Source organism: Nymphaea colorata, chromosome 8, assembly GCF_008831285.2.
Source record: "Nymphaea colorata isolate Beijing-Zhang1983 chromosome 8, ASM883128v2, whole genome shotgun sequence".
Classification (NCBI taxonomy): domain Eukaryota; kingdom Viridiplantae; phylum Streptophyta; class Magnoliopsida; order Nymphaeales; family Nymphaeaceae; genus Nymphaea; species Nymphaea colorata.
The window spans coordinates 11,672,260-11,693,026 of record NC_045145.1 but is presented as its reverse complement, the minus strand read 5'-3'; the positions used below and the strand labels follow the sequence as shown (position 1 = coordinate 11,693,026).

At 40.7% G+C, this 20,767-nt stretch overlaps 1 protein-coding gene across 2 annotated transcripts; it reads left to right on the top strand.

Annotated features, from left to right (window-relative positions):
* Positions 1-4,399: 4,399 nt before the first annotated feature.
* On the top strand, positions 4,400-20,504 carry LOC116258734 (cyclin-T1-3-like). Of its 2 annotated transcripts, XM_031636082.2 has the most exons (8): positions 4,400-4,877; positions 5,002-5,117; positions 5,221-5,537; positions 12,988-13,069; positions 18,078-18,212; positions 18,409-18,584; positions 18,669-18,820; positions 18,925-20,504. In XM_031636082.2, the coding sequence occupies exons 3-8, from the start codon at positions 5,302-5,304 to the stop codon at positions 20,046-20,048; spliced, it is 1,905 nt and encodes a 634-aa protein (XP_031491942.1). In that variant the 5' UTR covers positions 4,400-4,877; positions 5,002-5,117; positions 5,221-5,301; the 3' UTR covers positions 20,049-20,504. The 2 variants fall into 2 exon arrangements, with proteins under 2 accessions (XP_031491942.1, XP_031491943.1); XM_031636083.2 differs by lacking the exons at positions 4,400-4,877; positions 5,002-5,117; positions 12,988-13,069 and having other exon boundaries at positions 5,397-5,537.
* Positions 20,505-20,767: the final 263 nt, after the last annotated feature.

Here is a 20,767-nt window from a genome sequence, read left to right as displayed (position 1 = left end):
TTGTTGTTCTGGAAATGTTTGAATATGTATTCTTTCAATATTGGATGTTCTACAGCAAGAAGTCTGCATGTTTTGAGCTGCATGATACTTTTATAAACTTCCTTTGAGTGTTGAGGAGCTGGATATTGAACTGCAACATATACTAATTGTAGAAACACGAAGATCAAGAATAAAGGAATACGATGAACATGATATAACGTGGAAAAACCCTCAAAAACTACGGACGAGGAGGAACTGGCGCCCACTAGCGACCAGACTCTCTCTCTCTTAAGATTTCATTGAAACTTTAGATTAGAGTTTACAATGATATAAGTATGCGCTAATTAGGACATACTGGAGCGGGTCCAGACCCGGACCCAAACACCAAGATCCGTCAACACTCCCCCTCAAGTTGGGCATACATATCAAACATGCCCAACTTGGATACATTTCTCTCGAATGAAGTTGAAGATAGAGCTTTCGTCAGAACATCAGCGGTTAGGTTTTCAGACTTCATGTAAGGTAAAATTAACTCTTTAGCATCAATCCTTTCACGAATGAAGTGACGATCAATCTCAACATGCTTTGTTCTGTCGTGTGGAACAGGGTTATTGGCTAAGTTGGTTGCAGACTTGTTGTCACAATACATCTTCATTGGCCCTTCAACCTCTATTCTGATATCAGTCAGCAATATTTTCAGCCATAGCAACTCTGACACTCCTATAGCAATAGCTCTATACTCTGCCTCTACACTAGATCGAAAACACACATCCTGCCTCTTGCTCCTCCAGACAACAAGATTTCCTTTTAAGTAGACACAATATCTTGTGGTAGACCGTCTGGTATCAGCACAACCTGCCCAGTCTGCATTAGAGTACCCCTCAATCTCTACATTCTCTTGTTTCACATACAAGAGTCTCTTGCCAGGATTTCTCTTCAAATAGCACAATATTTTGTCCACAGCCTTCAGGTTTATATCAGTAGGTGCATGCATGAACTGACTCAGTACATTCACCGCAAATGTAATATCTGGTTTTGTAAGGGTAAGATAAATCAACTTTCCAACCAGACGTTGATATCTTCCCTTAGCTTCTTCACAGAGCAGCTCTCCATCTCTAAAGCTTAGCTTGTGTCCAGTATCAAGTGGGGTAGAAGCGGGTCTACATCCCAGTTTACCAGTCTCCTCCAACAGATCTAATGTATATTTCCTTTGGTTTAGTACAAGGCCAGTACTAGATCTAGCAATCTCAATACCAAGAAAATACTTCAGTTTGCCAAGATCCTTGAGATCAAATTCAGCAGCCAGTAACACTTTTAACTTGAAGATCTCCTCATCATCATCACCCGTCATGTCATCAACATATACAAGTAAAAGAGTGACTCTGCCCTCCTTTTTCTTCACAAATAGAGTGTGGTCTCCATTCCCTTGATTGTATCCATGATGTTGCATCACTCGTCTGAGTCGTTCGAACCATGCTCTAGGCAACTGCTTGAGACCATATAAAGCCTTTTTTAGCTTACAGCAATTCCCTGGTTCTTCATTTCCTGGGGGCATACGCATATACACTTCTTATTTGACACTTCTTATTTGACATCACCATTGAGAAAAGCATTCTTAACATCGAGTTGGTACATCCTCCACTCCTTCATCACAGCTAGAGACATAACAACTCTAACTGTCTTCATTTTTGCAACTGGAGCAAAAGTCTCTAAATAATCAATCTCATATTTTTTACTAAACCCCTTGGTCACAAGTCGAGCTTTGTATCTTTCAACACTTCCATCGAGTTTGTACTTAATGGTATACACCCACTTGGATCCAACCAAGTGAGCTGCCTCAGGAATCTCCACAACTTCCCATGTCATGTTTCTTCTCAAGGCTTCCATTTCTTCTTTCATAGCATCCGCCCACTTGGAATCACTTTGAGCTTCAGCAACGGTCATGAGAATCACAGCCAAAGAAAGAGAAGATACAAAACACTTGTAATCTTTGCTAAGTCTAAAATAAGATACAAAATTACCAATCGGGTGTTGAGTGCATGACCTGACACCCTTCCTCAGGGCAATGGGAAGATCTTCATTTTCCTTTTCAACCCCATCTTGAATCTTCAAGGTAGGACTTGGTTCATCCAGGGAAGGAATGGCATTGGGATTGGAAGTAGATCTTGCACCACAAGTCACCTCCTTTGTCCGAGCACCTCATCTAGAGTAGACATGTCCAAACAAACGATGACCTTCCTTCTCAGTTCCAGTGTCACACCCTTCCTCCTTCTCAGGTACATCAACATCTGTGAGAGGTTCTCCTTTCTTATAGTCCAAAAATTCTGTAAATTGAATCTCCTGACTTTGAAAATACTCTTCCCTAACCACAGACTTCTCCCCTTGAAGAGGATTCTCACAAAAGTAAGAAGCATGTTCTAAGAAGGTAACATCTTGTGTAACATAAACTCGACCAGTAGTAGGATCAATACATTTATACCTTTTCTGAGTAGGAGAATACTCAACAAACACACCCTTAATAGACCGGGGATCAAGTTTCTTGACATTGGGACTGTGATCATGAATAAAACACACACAGCCAAAAACACGAGGAGGGAGGAGAAAATGTTGACGACTTCTCAGAATTAAAAAATGGGGAGTCCGACCATTCAACACACGACTCGGCATGCGGTTGGATAGATACACACTAGTGAGAACTGCATCACCCCAATAGTGCTTGGGAAGATTCCTCTGAAATAAAAGGGCTCTGGTGACATTAAGGAGCTGGCAATTCTTTCTCTCAGCCACCCCGTTTTGTGGGGGAGTATAACTACAAGACGTCTCGTGAACAATCTCATTTTTTCGAAAGAACTCCTCAACTGACTGACACATATACTCACAGGCATTATCCGACCGAAAGGTTTTAACCGTTCCACCATATTGAGTTTGCACAATAGTTGACCTCATTATCCAGAAGAAAAAGTATTTTAGAACAAGAACAAAGTATTATACTAAAGCTCCTACAAAAATAGACATCCAACATTGCAGGAAGAGAACACATGATTTGAGACATACCCAACTAAGTGTCATAACAATAAGTACAAGATCCATGGTTGATGGCAAACGCCTCAAACTTGTAACGCATTCATTTCAGCTTCCAAAGGTGCTGAATTCCCAAAAATAATTGCAGTCCACTTGCTTGCCTCAGGCAAGGAATTCTCGTCCAACTTCCCTGTAGACGGCACATGATTTGAAGGGGGAAGCTTATTCCTCTGTGTCTAAGAGTTTGTACAGTTTTTTGTTTTGTTTTGTTATGTCCTTCTTTTGCTTATGCTTATTCACTTGTAAGGGAGTACGTTCCTATCGGTCTAAGTGTCATGTTTTGGGAATTTTATATTTTGGGTGGTCGGCATTAGAAACCTTGTACGCGGTTTCGGTCATTCTATGTAAGCAAAGTTGAGATCATTCTCCTTTCTTACCTCTCTCATGATGTACAAGTTTTTCAAGATTAATACATTGCGAGATTTCTTTATTCACACTGCTTTCTTTATGTACTTGTTTTCTAAAACGATCTTTGCGCTCCTTTTGGTGGCTTGAAGGCTGACGACAATTAGGTTCTTATCATGTCACATGGACTGAATGAGTCAGCCCGTAACAAAGTCTGCCTCAAGTAACCTACATTTCTCTTCCATTTTTGACATGTCCTTGTCCTTTTTAACTTAAAATTCTGTTCTCGAGAAAATTTAGTGAAAAAATTGCTACGTGCAATTTTGTGGTGAAAAAAGTTATTTTCAAGAAAATGTGACACAGTTTGTATATTGGAGAATGTGCATTTCTGGTGCCTAGGTAAAACTATGTATTTCTGATCAGGTAACAAAGTTCGGTTTTTTTCTAATGTAGAGCAATAAAACTTGATTGTTCAATTCTCAATCGAAAGAAATTGGTTTGCGTCTTATGAAAGTAATGAAAAACCATGTTGCTCCCCAAGCTCCAACTGCTTAATTCTACAAACTTTTGTGATACTGGGCAAGGTGCAAGAAGCTACGAAGGTAGGAGAGACAATATTACTTGTCAGAAAGTAGTAGTTTATGGAGTGTTAACCGAAACTCCATTTAATGTAAAGAGGAGGATTCCAATGTTTAGGCATTTGCAACAAAGGGTAGAGAAGAGGCAGCCTGTTGCATTTGCTGTCTCTGTTTTTAAATCGACTTTGTATTTAGGGCAATCTTAGAATTAATGCCTATAACAAAGTCAGTTCTGGGCCCCTAAATGAGGTCTCGCTTAATCAGATTCTGTCAATTTGGTTTGTAATGTGGACAAGAATTTACATCCTGTTTTATGAACTGAACTAGCACCCATTATCTTGAGTCGCTGAACATTTGATCGACATTCTGGGAGACCAAATAAAGACCGTCCGATGAAGCGGCCCAGATATGAGGGGAAAATGAAATGGGTGAGGAGCAGCACATGCCCCCGTGACTTCCTCCTCCTCCTCTCTCTCTCTCTCTGTTTCTCCCTTGTTGGTCCCCCAGACCATGCCGGCGCACCTCGGCTCCCTCTCGGACGGTCCACGGAGACCCTCCCGACCAGCGACGGAGGTCTGAGTGACGGCGGACGGTCTCCTTCCCGACCAGTGACGGCGGACGGAGACCCTCCCGACCAGGATCCCGGTGCCAAGCTTCCCGACCATCAACGAAACGAAACTCTGAGACACCCACAGGCGTGACTTTGCGCGACCCCAGACAGCCAGACTGATCTGGCGACCTTCGCGGCAGCCTCCTGAGCGGCGAAATACAGACGCACCCCCTCCCGACTGACCCGGTGAATCCCATCCCGACGACGTCCATCCTCAGCTCCCTCTCGGTGGCGAACGGAGACTCTCCCGGCACGCTAAGGGAACAAATTCCTCCCTCCCATCGGTAACTCCCATTACCCCCTTTCTCAATCCCTCCCCCTTTCTCAATCTTCCTTAATCGCTGGATCTCCGGCGCTCGCTCTTGTCTCCCCCGATTTCCTTAACGCTCATATTTGTGCTTTCTTCAGTGTCTCCCAATCGGAGCTTCCGCAACTGATCAACAGGCTCAGCCCTTGCCACTGTCGCCGTCGCTGGCCGCTACCCGTGCCATCGCCGCAGTTCTTTGCTGATTTCTGAACCTCAGGTGCGCCGGAAGGATTCCCCCGTTTCGTGTTGAATCTTTTTGTTAGTCATATTGTAAACAGAAGATTGCATTTGCTCTTAAAACCTTACATTATGTTATGCAGTTGTTGAAAAATTAGAAGGTTTCTTGTGGTAGAACTGAGTATTTCTGTGAGCTCGTGAGAATCCAAAAGTCGGCAAGCCATATGGCAGGCATGCTACCTGGTGATCCTTCACATCATGGAATGGTTGATAGTTCATGTAGTCTTTCTCATGACAAACTTGAGGAAGCTGACCATTCAAGCTCCAGCTGGTATTTCTCTCGAAAAGTGATTGAGGAGAATTCGCCATCTAGGAAGGACGGCATTGATGTGAAAAAGGAGACGTATTTCCGCAAGTCATATTGCACATTGCTTCAGGATTTAGGCATGAGACTTAAAGTGTGAGTTCATAATTGTTGACTTCTTGACATTGAGATTCAATAATTTATTGGCTTTTCATTAAACTCTTATTTTCATGTACTAGCCTCATTGTAGCCATTAGTGCTAAGATATCTGTTGTAGTCTGTACTAGAAAATGGACTATTTTGGGAATATTTTCGTTGTTACGATTTAATATTGAAAGTAATGCAAAGACACCTAAGCATTGATATATTTGTGTTGGCACACCTAAGGTTTTGGAAAGTACATTTTACATCTATTTGATAATGAAATTCTCAAAGTCAAACATTTTTAAGTCAAGTCATAATTACATGGAGTGGTTAAACAATGTGGTAATGTAGTTACCATGAACCAGAGCAGGTTATTTGTTATGGCCTCTAATAAGGGACCATGTATTGTGGGGCGGAAAAGACAAAAAATGCCCATAGGTACGGCTAAAAAGGCCAAGTACCCCATGTCAACATGGGTCGAGAAGGATATGGGTACGGGCCTTGACACAACAGCCTTACTCTTCTTTTTTTTGGGTATGTTTTAGTATTTTTTGGGTACCTTTTCTGCATATTTTGGTATTTTTTTGTTCTGTAACATATCTTTATGAGTATGAACAATGATATTTATGTGTTTATTTAGCTAAAATCTTATTATGTACATATAAATATGTATGTACAGATGCACCCCCATGCCATGATTTTTGAACTTGGTCTTCACCTGTATTCCGACCAGCACTCATACCCGCATCCACACCCATGTGACATCGACACTCAATTTAAACAAATGGGAATACGGTTTTTCCCGTGTTAGTGTCATAACACGGAAATCTTCCTCAACATGAAGTATGGCTTTGTAAATACATCAAATTTTAAGTCATGTTGCTCAAAATGTAAGCATGTTTTTGAAAATTGTGAAAAATTATTCATGTTTCTTTATATTTTAAAAATTATATGTGCTTTTGGTAACTTTTGAAACTTATGCATTTTATTTAAGCCTCATGGGTGCGGGTACAGGTGCTGGTGTGGGTATGGAGGTACAAGTTTGGACACAACAATTTGAAATAATGTGAGTTCGGGGGTACAATAGGATCTATGTATATTTATGATCATGCATGCCCAGAAGCGAAACAATTGAGAAGTTCATATATAATGCATCAACAGAATTTATAAGTTCAGTAGTTCAAAGTTCAAACATATAGGTCCGATTACATTAATGTTAAAAATGATGACAAAATAAAGTGAAAGTCAAGCCTTGATTTTTCACTTAAATTTTTGATGAAATTCAGTTTACAGATCCAATTCAAACGTTACCAGCATATCAATAATCAATGTCTAAAAACTGTCGTATCGACACGGTTACTCTAGCCACTTATTTGCAACATTTTGTAAAATTAAAGGATGGAAACTTTTGCGACAAGTTAAGCATTTTTCTGAAAGAAAGCTATACCTCCTTGTGTGGAATGTCCCAAGATTGTTCTTGGGCTTTATCAGCGAGGTTTTTCTCTCAGCTTAATCTGGAAGTGTGTTTATCTCAGGACCCCCATATCCGATCCATTTAGTAAAAAAATTGAAAAATATAGCAATGATGCACAAAATGAAAATTTGAGTTTTCTACTAGTTTTCTTCCAAAAAATTGATCAAAATTTAAAATTTTAATAACTATTTGTATTTTGGCATTTTTTCATTTCCCATTCTCATATTTTCCTGTTTTTCACATTTTTTTCTAACGATGATATTTGTGAGACTGGAAAAATGCTTGCAGTTTAGAACCACAAAAGAAAAAACAAAAGTATGTACCCTGCTGGGTGTGTACCCACCAATATAATATCACAAAGGGGTTGCAATGACCTGTGAAAAATGTTCATTTTCATTAACCTGTATCTCTTTAGTAGATTACACTTGATGGTGAACCATCCCTTGCTTTTCGATGTTGCAATTGCTAGTTCAATTAGATGTTTCTTTGCTTGAATAATTAAACTCATAATTTACAATTTCATAATACACTGCAATTATATATAGATTGTAAATATTTACCTTGTTACATCTTAAATTAGTTTTGGTCTAGCTTGACAAGGTGTTTTCATATGCCAATGTTTAAGATTGGACAACATGTTTGAATTAGGTTTCATTTGTTAAGTTAGATTGACTCGTGGTGGAACTGAATTTGAATATATGTCTAGCTTAAACCTAGTTTAGATACTGTTTAAATTTTACATTTTACAGAGACACTTTGTCTTACAATTTTGTTCTTCTTTACGTACTATTTTACTTACTATCCCTGCTGCTGAAGCATTATAGACTGTATTGTTACTCTTGCTCCTGTCAGGATAAATCTGACCCCTTCCCCTATTCCCACCTACATATATAGGATATTTTAAGAAGTGAACCTCTTTCTTAGTTGCGGGATATGGAGAAAGGATGGGAAAGACGATTTCACTATATTTCTGACCAGGAACAGGGCCCACCACAAAAATGTTTTTTTTATTAGGACGATAACTCTGAAAAGACAGATTACCCATCTTTTCTTTCGTCTCTAGAGAAATACGATCAGGGGGAGCTAATTCAAATCCTTCGGGTAAAATGAGGACAGCCCCTACATTCAAACCTCCCTTTTTATCATTAGCAAGAACCTGTTTCAGTTGCATATCGTAGGGGATTCTAACAACTGCCTCAAATACAGTATCAGGAAGCACAGCTTGTGGAACCTCAATGTCCACAGGCTTGTTAGCCAGGTGGCAATTAGCGCATACAATACGCCCAGTTGCTTCTTGCGGATTTTCATAACTTTGCTGTGCAAAAATGGGATATGCATTTGAAATAGATGTCTGAGTCATTACATATATCATCATCGATACAGAAATGCATCGTGTTTTTCAAAATACTTGCACATTTAGTCGTAGGCTTTAAAACGAGTATCAAATGCAAGCCTAATTGTTGAATAAATTTACATAGAAAGCACACTTTGTGGGCAATAAAATCACATTATATTGTGTAACACATACTTGGACTATGGTGAACCTATGTCACATAGGTCCAGGCTGCGGGTGCCAGAGCGGCATATCCCAAAAAATTTAGGTGTGGCGGTGCAGCGAGAATATTTTTCATCATTATTATCAATTTATTATAATATATATATATAGCAAATTTGTCTATAAACAACAAAAGTATCAAATAACAAATTCAAAATTGCAAGTCAACAGTTCAATGAGTCTTTAAGTTATTAATGTATAGAACATAATGCATACGACCATATTAGAAGTTTAGAACAGCATTTATTATATATAGTAAATTAGTAATATAACATACTAAGATATATGCAAAAGCAGAAATTAAAATTAACATTTGGAAAGCAGAACATGGCTGCACCTATAATACAAGTAACAAAACTTATATATTAATATATTATAACCAATAGCCAATAATGTATACCACAATATGAAACAGCAGTAAAAGTGTAATGCAAAATGTTAAAACGGCAAGTTACAACACAACTGTATATCGTATACTATGAAAACAGCAATAAAACAATTACTTATTTCAGATAATAATTATAAAATTCTAAAAAAGAGTACATCATCAATAAGAACTGAAAAGCCACAACAAATACAAAAACAACAGGGTTGCAGCAAGAGTAAACAATTACTTATCTGTCATTGCACACGTTAAAAAAAAAAACTGGAAAAGAAATTGGACAACAGTGAAAAATGAACATAAAAAGGTGATAGTTGATGGCTTGACACTTGATAGAATAATAAAACTCAATGGAGAACATCAGGGGATTGGACATCAGAGGACTGGAAGAGAGCCCGCCGTCTCAGATCGTTGTCGCCGATCACCGAAGGACTGAAAACTGATAAAAGACACCTTCACATGAGTTGTGTCAACGCAGGTGAGGCGGCAAAAATGAAGCGTCTATGTGACTTAGTGGTGACATGTTTGAGTTAAGCAAACCTAGGCCCTTGAGAATTTATTTCTTAACCAGACTTGAAATGTAATTTCTAAAAACTTAAGCATGTACTGTGAATATGTCAAAACTTAGGCAAGTTTATTGTGATTTTCTTTTGTCATTCATTCTAATAATTCCAAAAGACAACAGAATAGGTGCATTAATTTCTTTTTTTTTTTTTGTAAAATTCCTTTTTTAATTGATTTAACTTCCTGGATCACATCATCATATGTTCTACAGTCATCATTGAAACAGTCACATGCCTCATTCCCCAAGTGATTCTCATGAATTTAATTTTAACTATTGGACGAAAGTCACGAAACTATGAATAGTATATCTTCTATCTAATTTGTCAGGTATTTTTCAAATACTTAGATCAGCTTGTTTATCTGATAGTGTTTTAATTTTTTCTGCTTTCTAATCCATGAATGCAAAACATTTGTCTTTTTACCACACCTTTTTTTGGGTCATCATCCACTATTTCCAAATGAGAAAGCAAATCTAAAGTTCTAAACTACCTACTTTGTGGCCAACCAGCCACCTAGGGAAGTGGTAGGCACTATAAGTGGAACAGTTCGAGGCTAACCCCTCGCGACCCACCTGCTTCCCTAGGCGCACGGCCGCCAAGCCCGGCTGCCCTCTAGCCCGGCTGCGGCAATTGCTTGGCCAAGCCATGTAGCCTCTCTCTCTTCTTCATTCTCTATCTCTCTTATTCTTGGTGGTTTGCTTGAGCACCACACCTTTACACTTTACCACACCCTTAAAGGATAGCCTTGTACTATGATCTCCTCTCTAGACAGTGGGATTCTTGTATTTGGGTATATTCTTTCTCTGGGGTCCCATGCGGACGGGCTCGTTGTACTTGTTGCACGGAAGGGTAGGTTCATACAAAAGATCCTAGGCTAGCAAGGAAGAACTCAAATAAAGTAATTTAGGGTAAACCGTAAAAGATATATTTAGCCCGTTATCAGGTCGGCCATTTCTAGGCTACTTGATGATCGAGGTTGTCCATATTGGACAAACTACTGAAATGGCTGCCTACCTTTTTTCATTATTCTTTCTCTTTTCTTGTTTGTACCAAACAAAAACCTGAAAACCAGGTTTTGCCATCCAAATAGCAGATAAACCAATTTTGTTGAAAACTTGCTTTTTCAACAAAAACTGTTCTGTCTTTGAAAACCCAGATGATGCAAATATACCTTTATTGTGTCATGTGATAAAGTTGTGTCAAGCATGAAATGTTACGCCATTTGGGATATCTGTTAATCTTCATACTTATGAATGCTTATTCTTTTATTAGATTCATTTGTGTTAGAGATTATTAGATCTGGACAATGTTGGATCTTCAAAATTAAGCATGTGAGAGCCAGTTCAATCCCATACAAGAGTGTGCACTACCAAACAACACTGTTAGTGTGTCTCTCATAGGTTTCCATTATTTATACTTGTATCTCTTAGGGGCCGTTTGATGGCCTGGAAATGTAGAATTGGAAATATATTTCTGGAAATATATTTCCTGGAAAAAATGAATGGGGAAAATCTTTCTGATTCTAATTTTGGTGTGTGTGTGATGACTGAGAAATATATTTCTAGAAATATATTTCTATGTTTGATGAAAAAGAATTATATTTCCAGATTTCCAGAAAATTAATTCTTAGTTTGATAATAAGGAAACATTTTTCTAGATTTACAGAAATTATAGATAAATGACCACACCAACCTTTGCTTATTTGGAAATTTCCAGAGTGTAGGAAATTTCCTCCTCTGTTGCTTATTTGGAATATTTAAATCCACCAATCTGATTCAGGTCCTCCTAAGGGTAGAGGGCTGGGACAATTTATGCAAGGGCAAAGGATTCGCAGTTCCCGGTTCGTCAAAGAATTGGAGCGATCTCACAGCGATTAACAACTGTGAAGTTCTGTGCCACATCTTTCAAATTAGATTAATGAAAGACTTTATCAAAGAAATAGAACTAGTACACTGGAATGCATCAATACGACACCAAGACCACTACCATTACTGGAAGGGCTCCGGTTAAATCGTTGAAGAGCAATACAACACAGGAAAACATTTGGAAAGCACTGCAGTATACGAAACACAGGATAACTGGTTGCACCGTTCAAGAAGTGCCTAATGAGAGCAGCTCAAGAAGAGTTTCTGCTCTCTCTCTCCCCCTCTGCCTTGAATATTAGAAAAATACTGCTAGGCGCTAGCCGTAATTTGACACAAAAAGACTTACCGAGGCAATTTCAGTTGGATTATTATCTGCAGGTAAGCAACCCCATCAAGTCGTTCTGCGCCCCCTTTCGGCGGAATTTAGACAAACTGTTTGTCTGCAGAAACCAGAAGAAAAAGACGAGCTATATCAGGGTTCACTAGCACACAAAGACTGAAAAGAGTGGTGAGGCATTTCGTCGAACGTTTGGTCTCCAGAAGTTCAGCATCCATCAACCCTCCCAGACGTTGTAATCAGTCGAGACAGGAGAAATGGAGAGAACATAAAAAAGTAAGAAGAGTATAGCGACAGGAAGAAGAAGCAAGCAAACCTTCCCTCTCCAACTCAAAATCAAAATACGTCATACACCCTATCGGGAACTAGGGGACCCTGCTCTGGCTCGAGATCAAAACCCATGGTGAACTACGTGGGCGAAACCCTATCGGGAAAAGGATCCGACGGCGGTCGATGAACCCCAGGCCCAGGCGGCTAGAGTCCGGCGACAACAACAACAAAAGAGTGAACAGAGTCAGAGATAGGAAAGAAATAAGAGCTCTCAATTCCTGCCCCACAGTCGAATTCCTTCGATGGGGATACCATCTCTTTGCATGGCTATTTATACAGCACAGCTCGAGTGGATTGACGCCCATCGACAGAGAGAAAAGAGAGAGAGACGCGGATAGGAAGGGGAGAGAGACATGGAGAAAGGATTACTTACACAGCAGGAGAGTGAGAGGGACGACGTCCGAGGCAGCAGCAGCGAGAGAAGGCAGCAGCTCTCTCTCACGGATGGGGTGAAACTGAGGATGAGGAGACGCCTTCGCGTGCAGCAGCGAGAGAAGGCAGCAGCTCTCTCTGGCGGGTGGGGTGAAGCTGAGGATGAGGAGACGCCTTCGCGTGCCCTAACGGGCAAAAAAATATTTCGGGAAACATTTCTCCACCTCTTGCGGTAGAAAGATGTTTCCGGAAATTTTTTTCCGGAAATGCCTTCAACGGGCAAAAAAATGTTCCCGTGTTTGATAAATCAGAAATTTTTTAAAAATTTGAATTTTTTTTCGTGAGCTACAGGATTTTTCCTGCCCGTCAAACGGGCCCTTAGTGTTGATGATCTGAGAACTTAGCCTTAGCCTGTTTATTTTCTGCTCCTTGTGATGGTTAGCTTACTGTGGTTCTTAATAGATGCTTGTTTCTGAGTAATATTTTCTTACTTGAATGAGTAACCCATAGTTAACAGTGCTATTTGTGCTTGTTGCCATCATTTTCCCTTTAACTAAATAGTTGTTTTCCCCCTCTTGATGTAGACCTCAGGTAACAATAGCAACAGCAATAATATTTTGCCATCGGTTTTTCCTTAGACAATCTCATGCAAAAAATGATCGGAAGGTGCGCTTAATTATTTTTATCTTCTTTTTTCTTTGGTTGGGCTTTATAAACTGTTGAGTTCTTGAGAATGGCTCTTTGCACGGACAGATTTACTCTATGGACTTTCTTGCCTCTTTTTCCATAGTTTGGTGGCAGTCTACCTGTTTGTCTTCTGGCATTGACTAATTTTTGGGATTCTTTGCATAAAAAATGAGACGTGAAATAGATGGGTTGTATGGCAGTCTAAATGAGTTGTTTCAATTTTGATATGCTCTTTGTCTCTCCAAAACCTGGATAAGATTGCAAATTTGTACCTTTTGCTAAGTGAACATTGTCGGCTCTTCAGTGCCGAGTTGCTTTTTTCTTGATTAGGGTGGCCCCTTGATTAACATCATAGTAGTTAAAATTATCAGAGTATATCGTATTTTCTTTTGTTGCAATCAGATGTTCTTAGAAAGTAAAGATTGGAGTATGTGTTTGATTAGTACACGAAAGTGAATTGGTTAACAAGCAACAGGGGAACCATGAATAGTCCTGCTGCTAACTGTTGAGTACTGTAAAGTTTGACATGGCTTGTAGCCGCGAACTTGTTAGTTATGCCCATCAACAGTTCTGGTCTAAGTTTCCTCTAAGTTTCTGAGTCTTATGTGCATGTACCATTTCTTAGACAATGTGCTAGCCACCGCTAACAGGTATCACACTCAATAGAACTAAACCCTTGCAAAAAAACTCAGGCACACCCCTAACAACCCTAATGTCCAATTAGGGTAATCCCTCCCAGAGGGCTCTACAACTAAACGCTGCCAAAAAGATCCCCCTGGACACACGCCACCTGCTTATTTATAAGGCCGTCACTGGGTCTATGTTTAGGATCCGACCCGTAAGGCAGCCATGATCCGAGACCCGGTGACTAACAATTACTCCCCCGTATGAAAAACACCTCGTCCTCAAGGGGCGAGGAAAATTTTGGTGATTGAGACAGGCCTTCCTGCATTCAGACATCTTCCTGCCACATCCCAAATTTAAATCTTTATTGATGGGATGGTGAATAATGTCGCGATACTGCTGCGTCTGGCTTGCAACCCACAACCACCCAATCTCTGAATCTCCCCTATGCTATCAGACCTATATAGCTGTTGCTCAGATACCAAATGCATGCATTTCTTGAGAAATAGCAGCTGTAGAACCACCTTTGAATTTATCGCCAGGGTGACCTCATGTGGAATAAGCACATGATCAATTTCTAATTTTCCGTGGTATAATTGTTCCTTGAGTTTGATCAGAAAGCGATTATAGTCAAGCCGAATAACCATATCCTTCACCTTTGCTGCTGTTTCGTGCTTGTAAATCCTGCACGTAAAATGGCACATGGTCCCAACAGCAATAAAGGAATCTTCTCTTACATATAAACAGGCATCCCTATCCTCATTTCTCACCTGAAATTGCAAATGCATCACTCGTGACAATAACATACCTCTTTAGTGGGCACCCATGCACCATAAACACATAAAATGATGTTCTTGTCAATTACCCGACAATATGGTGCTCCACTGGTATTACCCAATAAAGAAGGATGACACCACCTCCACCTCCATTCACCCCAGCAAGCTTGTACATTCTTAATTGTGTTTTTCAAAGCCCATATAGTTGAGTCAGGGTAAGCAGAAGTCATTGTGATTGCATCTGAACCCAAGTCCTCCAATAGGTGACCAACATTATAAAAAGAATCATCACTATAAATTTCTTTTGTTCTTTTTATGCCCATCAGGCTAGTTCCTTTCGAGGTTCCATGTTTTTCAAGAATAGAATAGCTATCATATCTAACCTTCCCAATAAAAAGTGTACTGACCTGGCCATTGACGAGATCCATAAGTGGGTATGCTAAGGAGGTATTCGATCTCAAGAGCACCCTTGGCTAGTTGGTATGGTTGTATGTGGGAGGTTGTGCCTATGATAGTGAACTGCACACATCCCTCTTCCTCAGCGAAAGCAAAGAGACTACCTAGTGGATGGCCATATACAGGTAACATCTGTTCCATGGCATTGTCCATGCACTGAACTTGTGCTCCCACTCCCGATAAGAACTCCATGGCACTGCATGCTCTGCAGTGAGTAATCGTCTTATATGGTATCAATGGTAGAATTTCAAGTATTCTCCCTAACTTCAATTTCCCTCCAGGATCAGCTATATGATTGTGGTGGTAGTTTAGTGATCTTTTCCAATAAATGCCCCCAAACTGCCTTTCTCGCTTTGGCAACCGATGACAGTTGACAACAAGCTTGGGGCTGGATGACATGAGGACGATCTTCGCAACTGTCATATCCCAAGACATTATGTCTCTGAAAAAGATATTCCCTCTCATGGCTTCAACAACCTTAATCCAGTTCTCAGTCTTAGCGAAGGAAGCATTAACAACTAGTAACCATCTCTGACGTGATGAACCCATTTTATCCAAGGTAAGCTCTTGTTCAATGTTCAATGCTGAGAACCATCGAATTTCAACACCTATCCTTGAAGAAGGTGGCACCGAAGCACTCAATGTCTCTGAGTGGCATCCACTAGTGGTTGTCTCACCTAGAGCAAAACCAATGACTGATGGTGCCAATTTCACAAGGTGGAAAGGGTCGACTTGGTCAAACGGTGCAGGAAAGGATGCGACTTCATCAAAAATATTTCTGTTGAGAGTGTCATCGCTTGTCCACATGCTCCTAACAGTTATTGTCCCCATTTCTGCTTTGACTAGGAAAGGATCCTTCCAAGTTATTGCCTTGTTCCACACACTACCAGGACGCCTTGCGTAAAATAGTGGAGCGTCATGCCGACCACCCACATCTATAGGGACTGGTAACTCGTCTATGCCTTCACATGAACAGAAATATGTGGAAGGGCAGTGAGGATACCTCAATGCCATAGCTGCTGATGTAGTGAATGAGTCACATGAATGATCTTCAAGGCCATCCCTTATCACTTCAGTAACCATGTTCTGCAAAATTTCTGTACAGAGCTGTGATGGTTTGCGACCTAGCAAGCCATCGTCAATGGAAGTCTCAATTGTCCTTGCTTCCCAATCTGCTTGATGATTATTAGGGTCCATGCAGAGATGTTTAGGATCAATTAATTCATACATTGTCTCAATTGTCCTTGCTTCCCAATCTGCTTGATGATTATTAGGGTCCATGCAGAGATGTTTAGGATCAATTAATTCATACATTGTTCCGAGACCAAAACTGTAGGGTCCCTCCCATGTGGGCAACAAGTGCTTATAGTGTGGCGAACTCAACAAAGGTTGACTGAGCCCTGTCGGTTCTCCAATTCCAAATAATGATTTACCAAATTTACCAGAGGCCCCTATATACCTAGGTGCTCATATGCAAGCAAACATGGTGCAGGCTTAGCCTGGTACTCCAGCTGCTGCCACACATTCCTATTAGTCTTCAAGCAAGGTAGAGCCCATAGCGTCTGCAGTTCAAAGGATTGGCACTTCCGCTTGGTAACCTTTTTGGCTATCAGACGTGTCTTTACCACAAATCTGCACATCTTCTTTGTGCTAGACTCATATTGACGTTCTGCAAAATCCATTGTTTTCATTTTGTCACGTTTTGCTGAACCCATGGTCCCAACGAATGGGACATTGTAGGAGGATGAGTAGACTAGCCTGGCATGACATGGATGTCGTATTGTGGTACCTTGTCGTTCCTCGTCTCTTTCTATTCCAATGAATCTTCTTCCTCTTTTTTTGGAGGGGCGATCTCTCCTGCCTCCACTTTTTTCTTTCATGCTTGCCATGAGCCCTATTGGGTGGCATCAAAGGTTTTGCATGCATCCAGGGAAGTTTCCATGGCCTTACACACCTTTGATGCCTATGTAATGCTGTGTCAAGAGCGACCTGGCGCTCTACCAATAACTCCTCTTTCGAAAGATCAGTGAACCCTGCAACTTTCGTATCCCGACACGAAAATTCCATAGAGACATTAGAAAAATGGTGTGTACCTTGCCTTTTTAATGTTGGCGATAGGACAACATTGTAATCTGTAGGTCCTCCTCTTTGCTGCTTGTAGTCTCTTGCTTCATGAACTCATCACGAGGCGAATTGCTGATGCTACTGTAAGACTCGACCTGATGGAAGACCTTCTTAGCAATTTCCGCTTGAGAGGGCGGCACTATTGTTGCTGCTTGACTTGCATTAGTATCCACGTACAAAAACTCAGAGATATTCTCGGTTCCATTCTTCCTACCATTGACTCTGTTGAGCAACTGTTCTAGCAGCCCTCTGAAGACCTTTTGCTCAGCCATCATCATCTCCAACCCTTGGTCAATGGATTCCACTTCCCAAAACTCTTTTCCATCGCCTCCAGGAGATTATTCACCATTTGGTGCTCCTCATCCAATCGCTTGCGGAAGGATTCAAGAGCCGAGAGTACCTCTTAGCATCCATTGTGAAGAGGGTGGTCTGGCTTGGTGAGAATGATAATCTGGCTCTGATACCAATTGTTAGCCACCGGTAACAGGTATCACATTCAACAGAACTAAACCCTTGCAAAAAAACTCATGCACACCCCTAACAACCCTAATCTCTAATTAGGGTAATCCCTCCCAGAGGGCTCTACAACCAAACTCTGCCAAAGAGATCCGCTTGGACACATGCCACCTGCTTATTTGTAAGGCCGACACTGGGTCTATGTATAGGACCCGACCGTAAGGCAGCCATGATCTGTGACCCGGTGACTAACACAATGACATTCGTCAGATTGCACTGTAGCATTTGATGGTTACAAGCAAGCTTCTCTCTGTTTTGGAATTAATGTGCATGTTCTATTTAGTGATAAATCATATTTTGTTCATTTCATGGTCATAAGAAAGTGCTTTCACTTTTTTCCCCTTTCTGAAAGATTTAAGTTAATTGTCTTTTGTACGTTCAGGAAGGAACTATATTGTGAGATGCTAAAATCATTATAGCTGCACAATAGCTTCTGAGTTGCTTGATTTTGCTCATGAAATAGTTTAATTGATAGCTAACATCTGCTGCAGACCATTGCAACAGTGTGCATGTTCCTGGCTGGGAAGGTGGAAGAAACCCCTCGACCCTTAAAGGACGTGATTCTTGTCTCTTATGAAATTATCTACAAGAAGGATCCTGCTGCTGTCCAAAGAATTAAGCAGAAAGTATGAATTCTCCATATTTTCAGGCCTAATGTTCTTGAAGCACATGTAAATGAAAAATGCGCCACCTAATGCTTTATTTTCTGTCAGTAATTGGTTCAATTGGAAATTTGTTATTTCACAATTCGAGCTTTTGTGGTGTTAGCCATCATAAATATTTTATATAGTTTCTCTTTGACCCTCTGATTGTGGCCTTCAGGAAGTCTATGAGCAGCAAAAGGAGCATATCTTACTCGGAGAGCGTGTCGTACTTGCTACGCTTGGATTTGACCTTAATGTTCACCATCCATACAAGCCTCTTGTTGAAGCAATCAAGAAATTTAAGGTAGCCCAAAATGCCCTGGCGCAAGTTGCATGGAATTTTGTGAATGATGGGTATGTCCTCCGTTTCTAATTCAAAATATAGGTTGAAAGAACTTTATTTCTTGAGAAATTGACCTGATCAGAAGGGGTACACAGGTTACGAACGTCACTGTGCCTGCAGTTCAAACCCCACCACATTGCTGCGGGTGCCATTTTCCTTGCTGCTAAGTTTCTCAAGGTGAAGCTGCCATCTGACGGTGAGAAGTTTTGGTGGCAAGAATTTGATGTGACTCCCCGACAGTTGGAAGGTCTGCTTTTGTTTTCTTTTTCAGGGAAAAATCTGCTTGCTGCATGCCTTTTTTCTGTATGATGTTATTGCATCTTGTGAAACACCTTGTCCTTCTTTGAACAGAGGTTAGCAATCAAATGCTGGAATTGTATGAGCAAAATAGAGCTGTTCCACCTTCACATGGCAGTGAAGTGGACGGTGTGAGTGTGAGTGCTGCAAACCATCGGGCACCAGCAAAGGCTCTAGGAGCTCTTGAAGAAACTCATGGCCATCCACAGTCTACTACCACAGCTTCTACCAACCAACCTGATAATACATCTCACATGCTTTTACGTGAAGATGTTGCAAACAAATATGGAGTTCAAGCCAAGCAAGGTGCACAATTATCTCAGCTGGAACCATCTTATACTGATAATCAAGGTGGACATCAGAGAGGCACTCATGGTCCCCATACTGGCCATGGTAGTGCAGGACCTAGAATAGGAGATTTGGATAACAAGTTTGATGACAGCAAGGATCGATGGTGTCATGATAGTGAAGCCAAGGGAGGCTATTCTGCTTCTGAAGCTGTTTGCAAGATTGACAAGGACAAAGTGAAGGCAGCAATTGAGAAGCGGCGGAAATCTAGAATTGATGTCAATGACTCAAGGCCTGCAGCCAGTAAAAGAGTTGATATCATGGATGAGGATGATCTCATTGAACAGGAACTTGAAAGTGGAGTTGAATTAGCTGCAGAGACAGAAAAGATCAAGCAGGAGAGAAGGCAGAACTGGTCTAAATCAATTAATAAAACGGATCAGGAAGTGCGCAAGGACCTTGAGGATCGTTCCAGTGATGAGACAAACAGAAAGTCTTCAGTGATTGATGGACAGTCGCAGACAAGGAAGAAATCAAGGTCTTCTGACTCTGAACATTTGGATGGTAATGGATATTCCTGGGAACCATCAGTGACTGAGGAAGGAGAGTTATCAGGGATTGATGTGTTGGATGTACATTCTCCAAAGGCCAGCTGTCACATGTCTCCACGGTCAGCAAGAGGTGAGAAGACAAGAAGCCCTTATGGTTCATGGGAACAGAAGGGGCAGTCTGATGCAAAAAACAGGACCCATTATGCGCTAAACTCTCTTGGCTATCATCACCAAGACACACGGAAAGAAACTGTTGGAAAAGTGCGGCATGAATACCTGGACAGAGAGCACAAGCGGCATAAGTCTGAAAATCCCCATTTTAGTTCCATGATCGACTAGCTTTAAATCTAAATGTCTTCTGTGGTTGCACTGGTGGTGGTGGTGGTATTATGGAAAGATGACGAAGCTAGATTTGATTCTTGTATCTGGCTGGAGAAGCTATCACCAACTTTATGGGCAATTGTAAAGCAAAATGCATTATTTTTGTGCCGGTTATGAGAATCCTGACCTACAGTGAGGAAGGACTCTCCATGGTTAAATCAAGCCGAAGCAGATGAGGCAGCGTGATGGCTCTCTTGGTAAAATGTTTGTGGTTTCTATGGCCGTGTTCCTAATCTTGTTTTTTAGGCCATCGTCTGATTTTCTTGTTATTCGTAGTCAGAGCCAAATTTTTCATTGCATAGACTTGGTTGTAATTATCGTCCTCTGGAAGCGCTTACTGCTTCTTATCACCATGACATTTAATGCTGAGATAGAAGATATGGCATAGTGAGACTGTAATCAAGCTTTTCTTTATCCCCCCACTTATCCCTTCTTCCTCCTTTTCTTCTATTCCCATTTTTCTCTCTTCCTGACTCTTCTCCTTCTACTTTTGCTACATTTTGCTTTCTTGCCCTTATTTCCTTCATTCTCCTTTCTTCTTTTTCTTTCACTGGTTTCTACCGTGTGTTTTCTTCTTTATGTTTGAAAGGGGCAGAGTTACTCTTGATAATTTATGTGGTCCAGATCCCTTGAGATGTAGAAATATTTGTTTTCTTTTGCTTGTAAAATATGGTTGT

Bases quoted from the DNA above. Each gene is read 5' to 3' on its own strand.
- LOC116258734 (XM_031636082.2), top strand. From the start codon at position 5,302: ATGGCAGGCATGCTACCTGGTGATCCTTCACATCATGGAATGGTTGAT. The intron at 18,585-18,668 runs GTATGTCCTCCG...AGGGGTACACAG, and splicing joins TGGAATTTTGTGAATGATGG to GTTACGAACGTCACTGTGCC. The intron at 18,821-18,924 runs GTCTGCTTTTGT...TTCTTTGAACAG, and splicing joins GACTCCCCGACAGTTGGAAG to AGGTTAGCAATCAAATGCTG.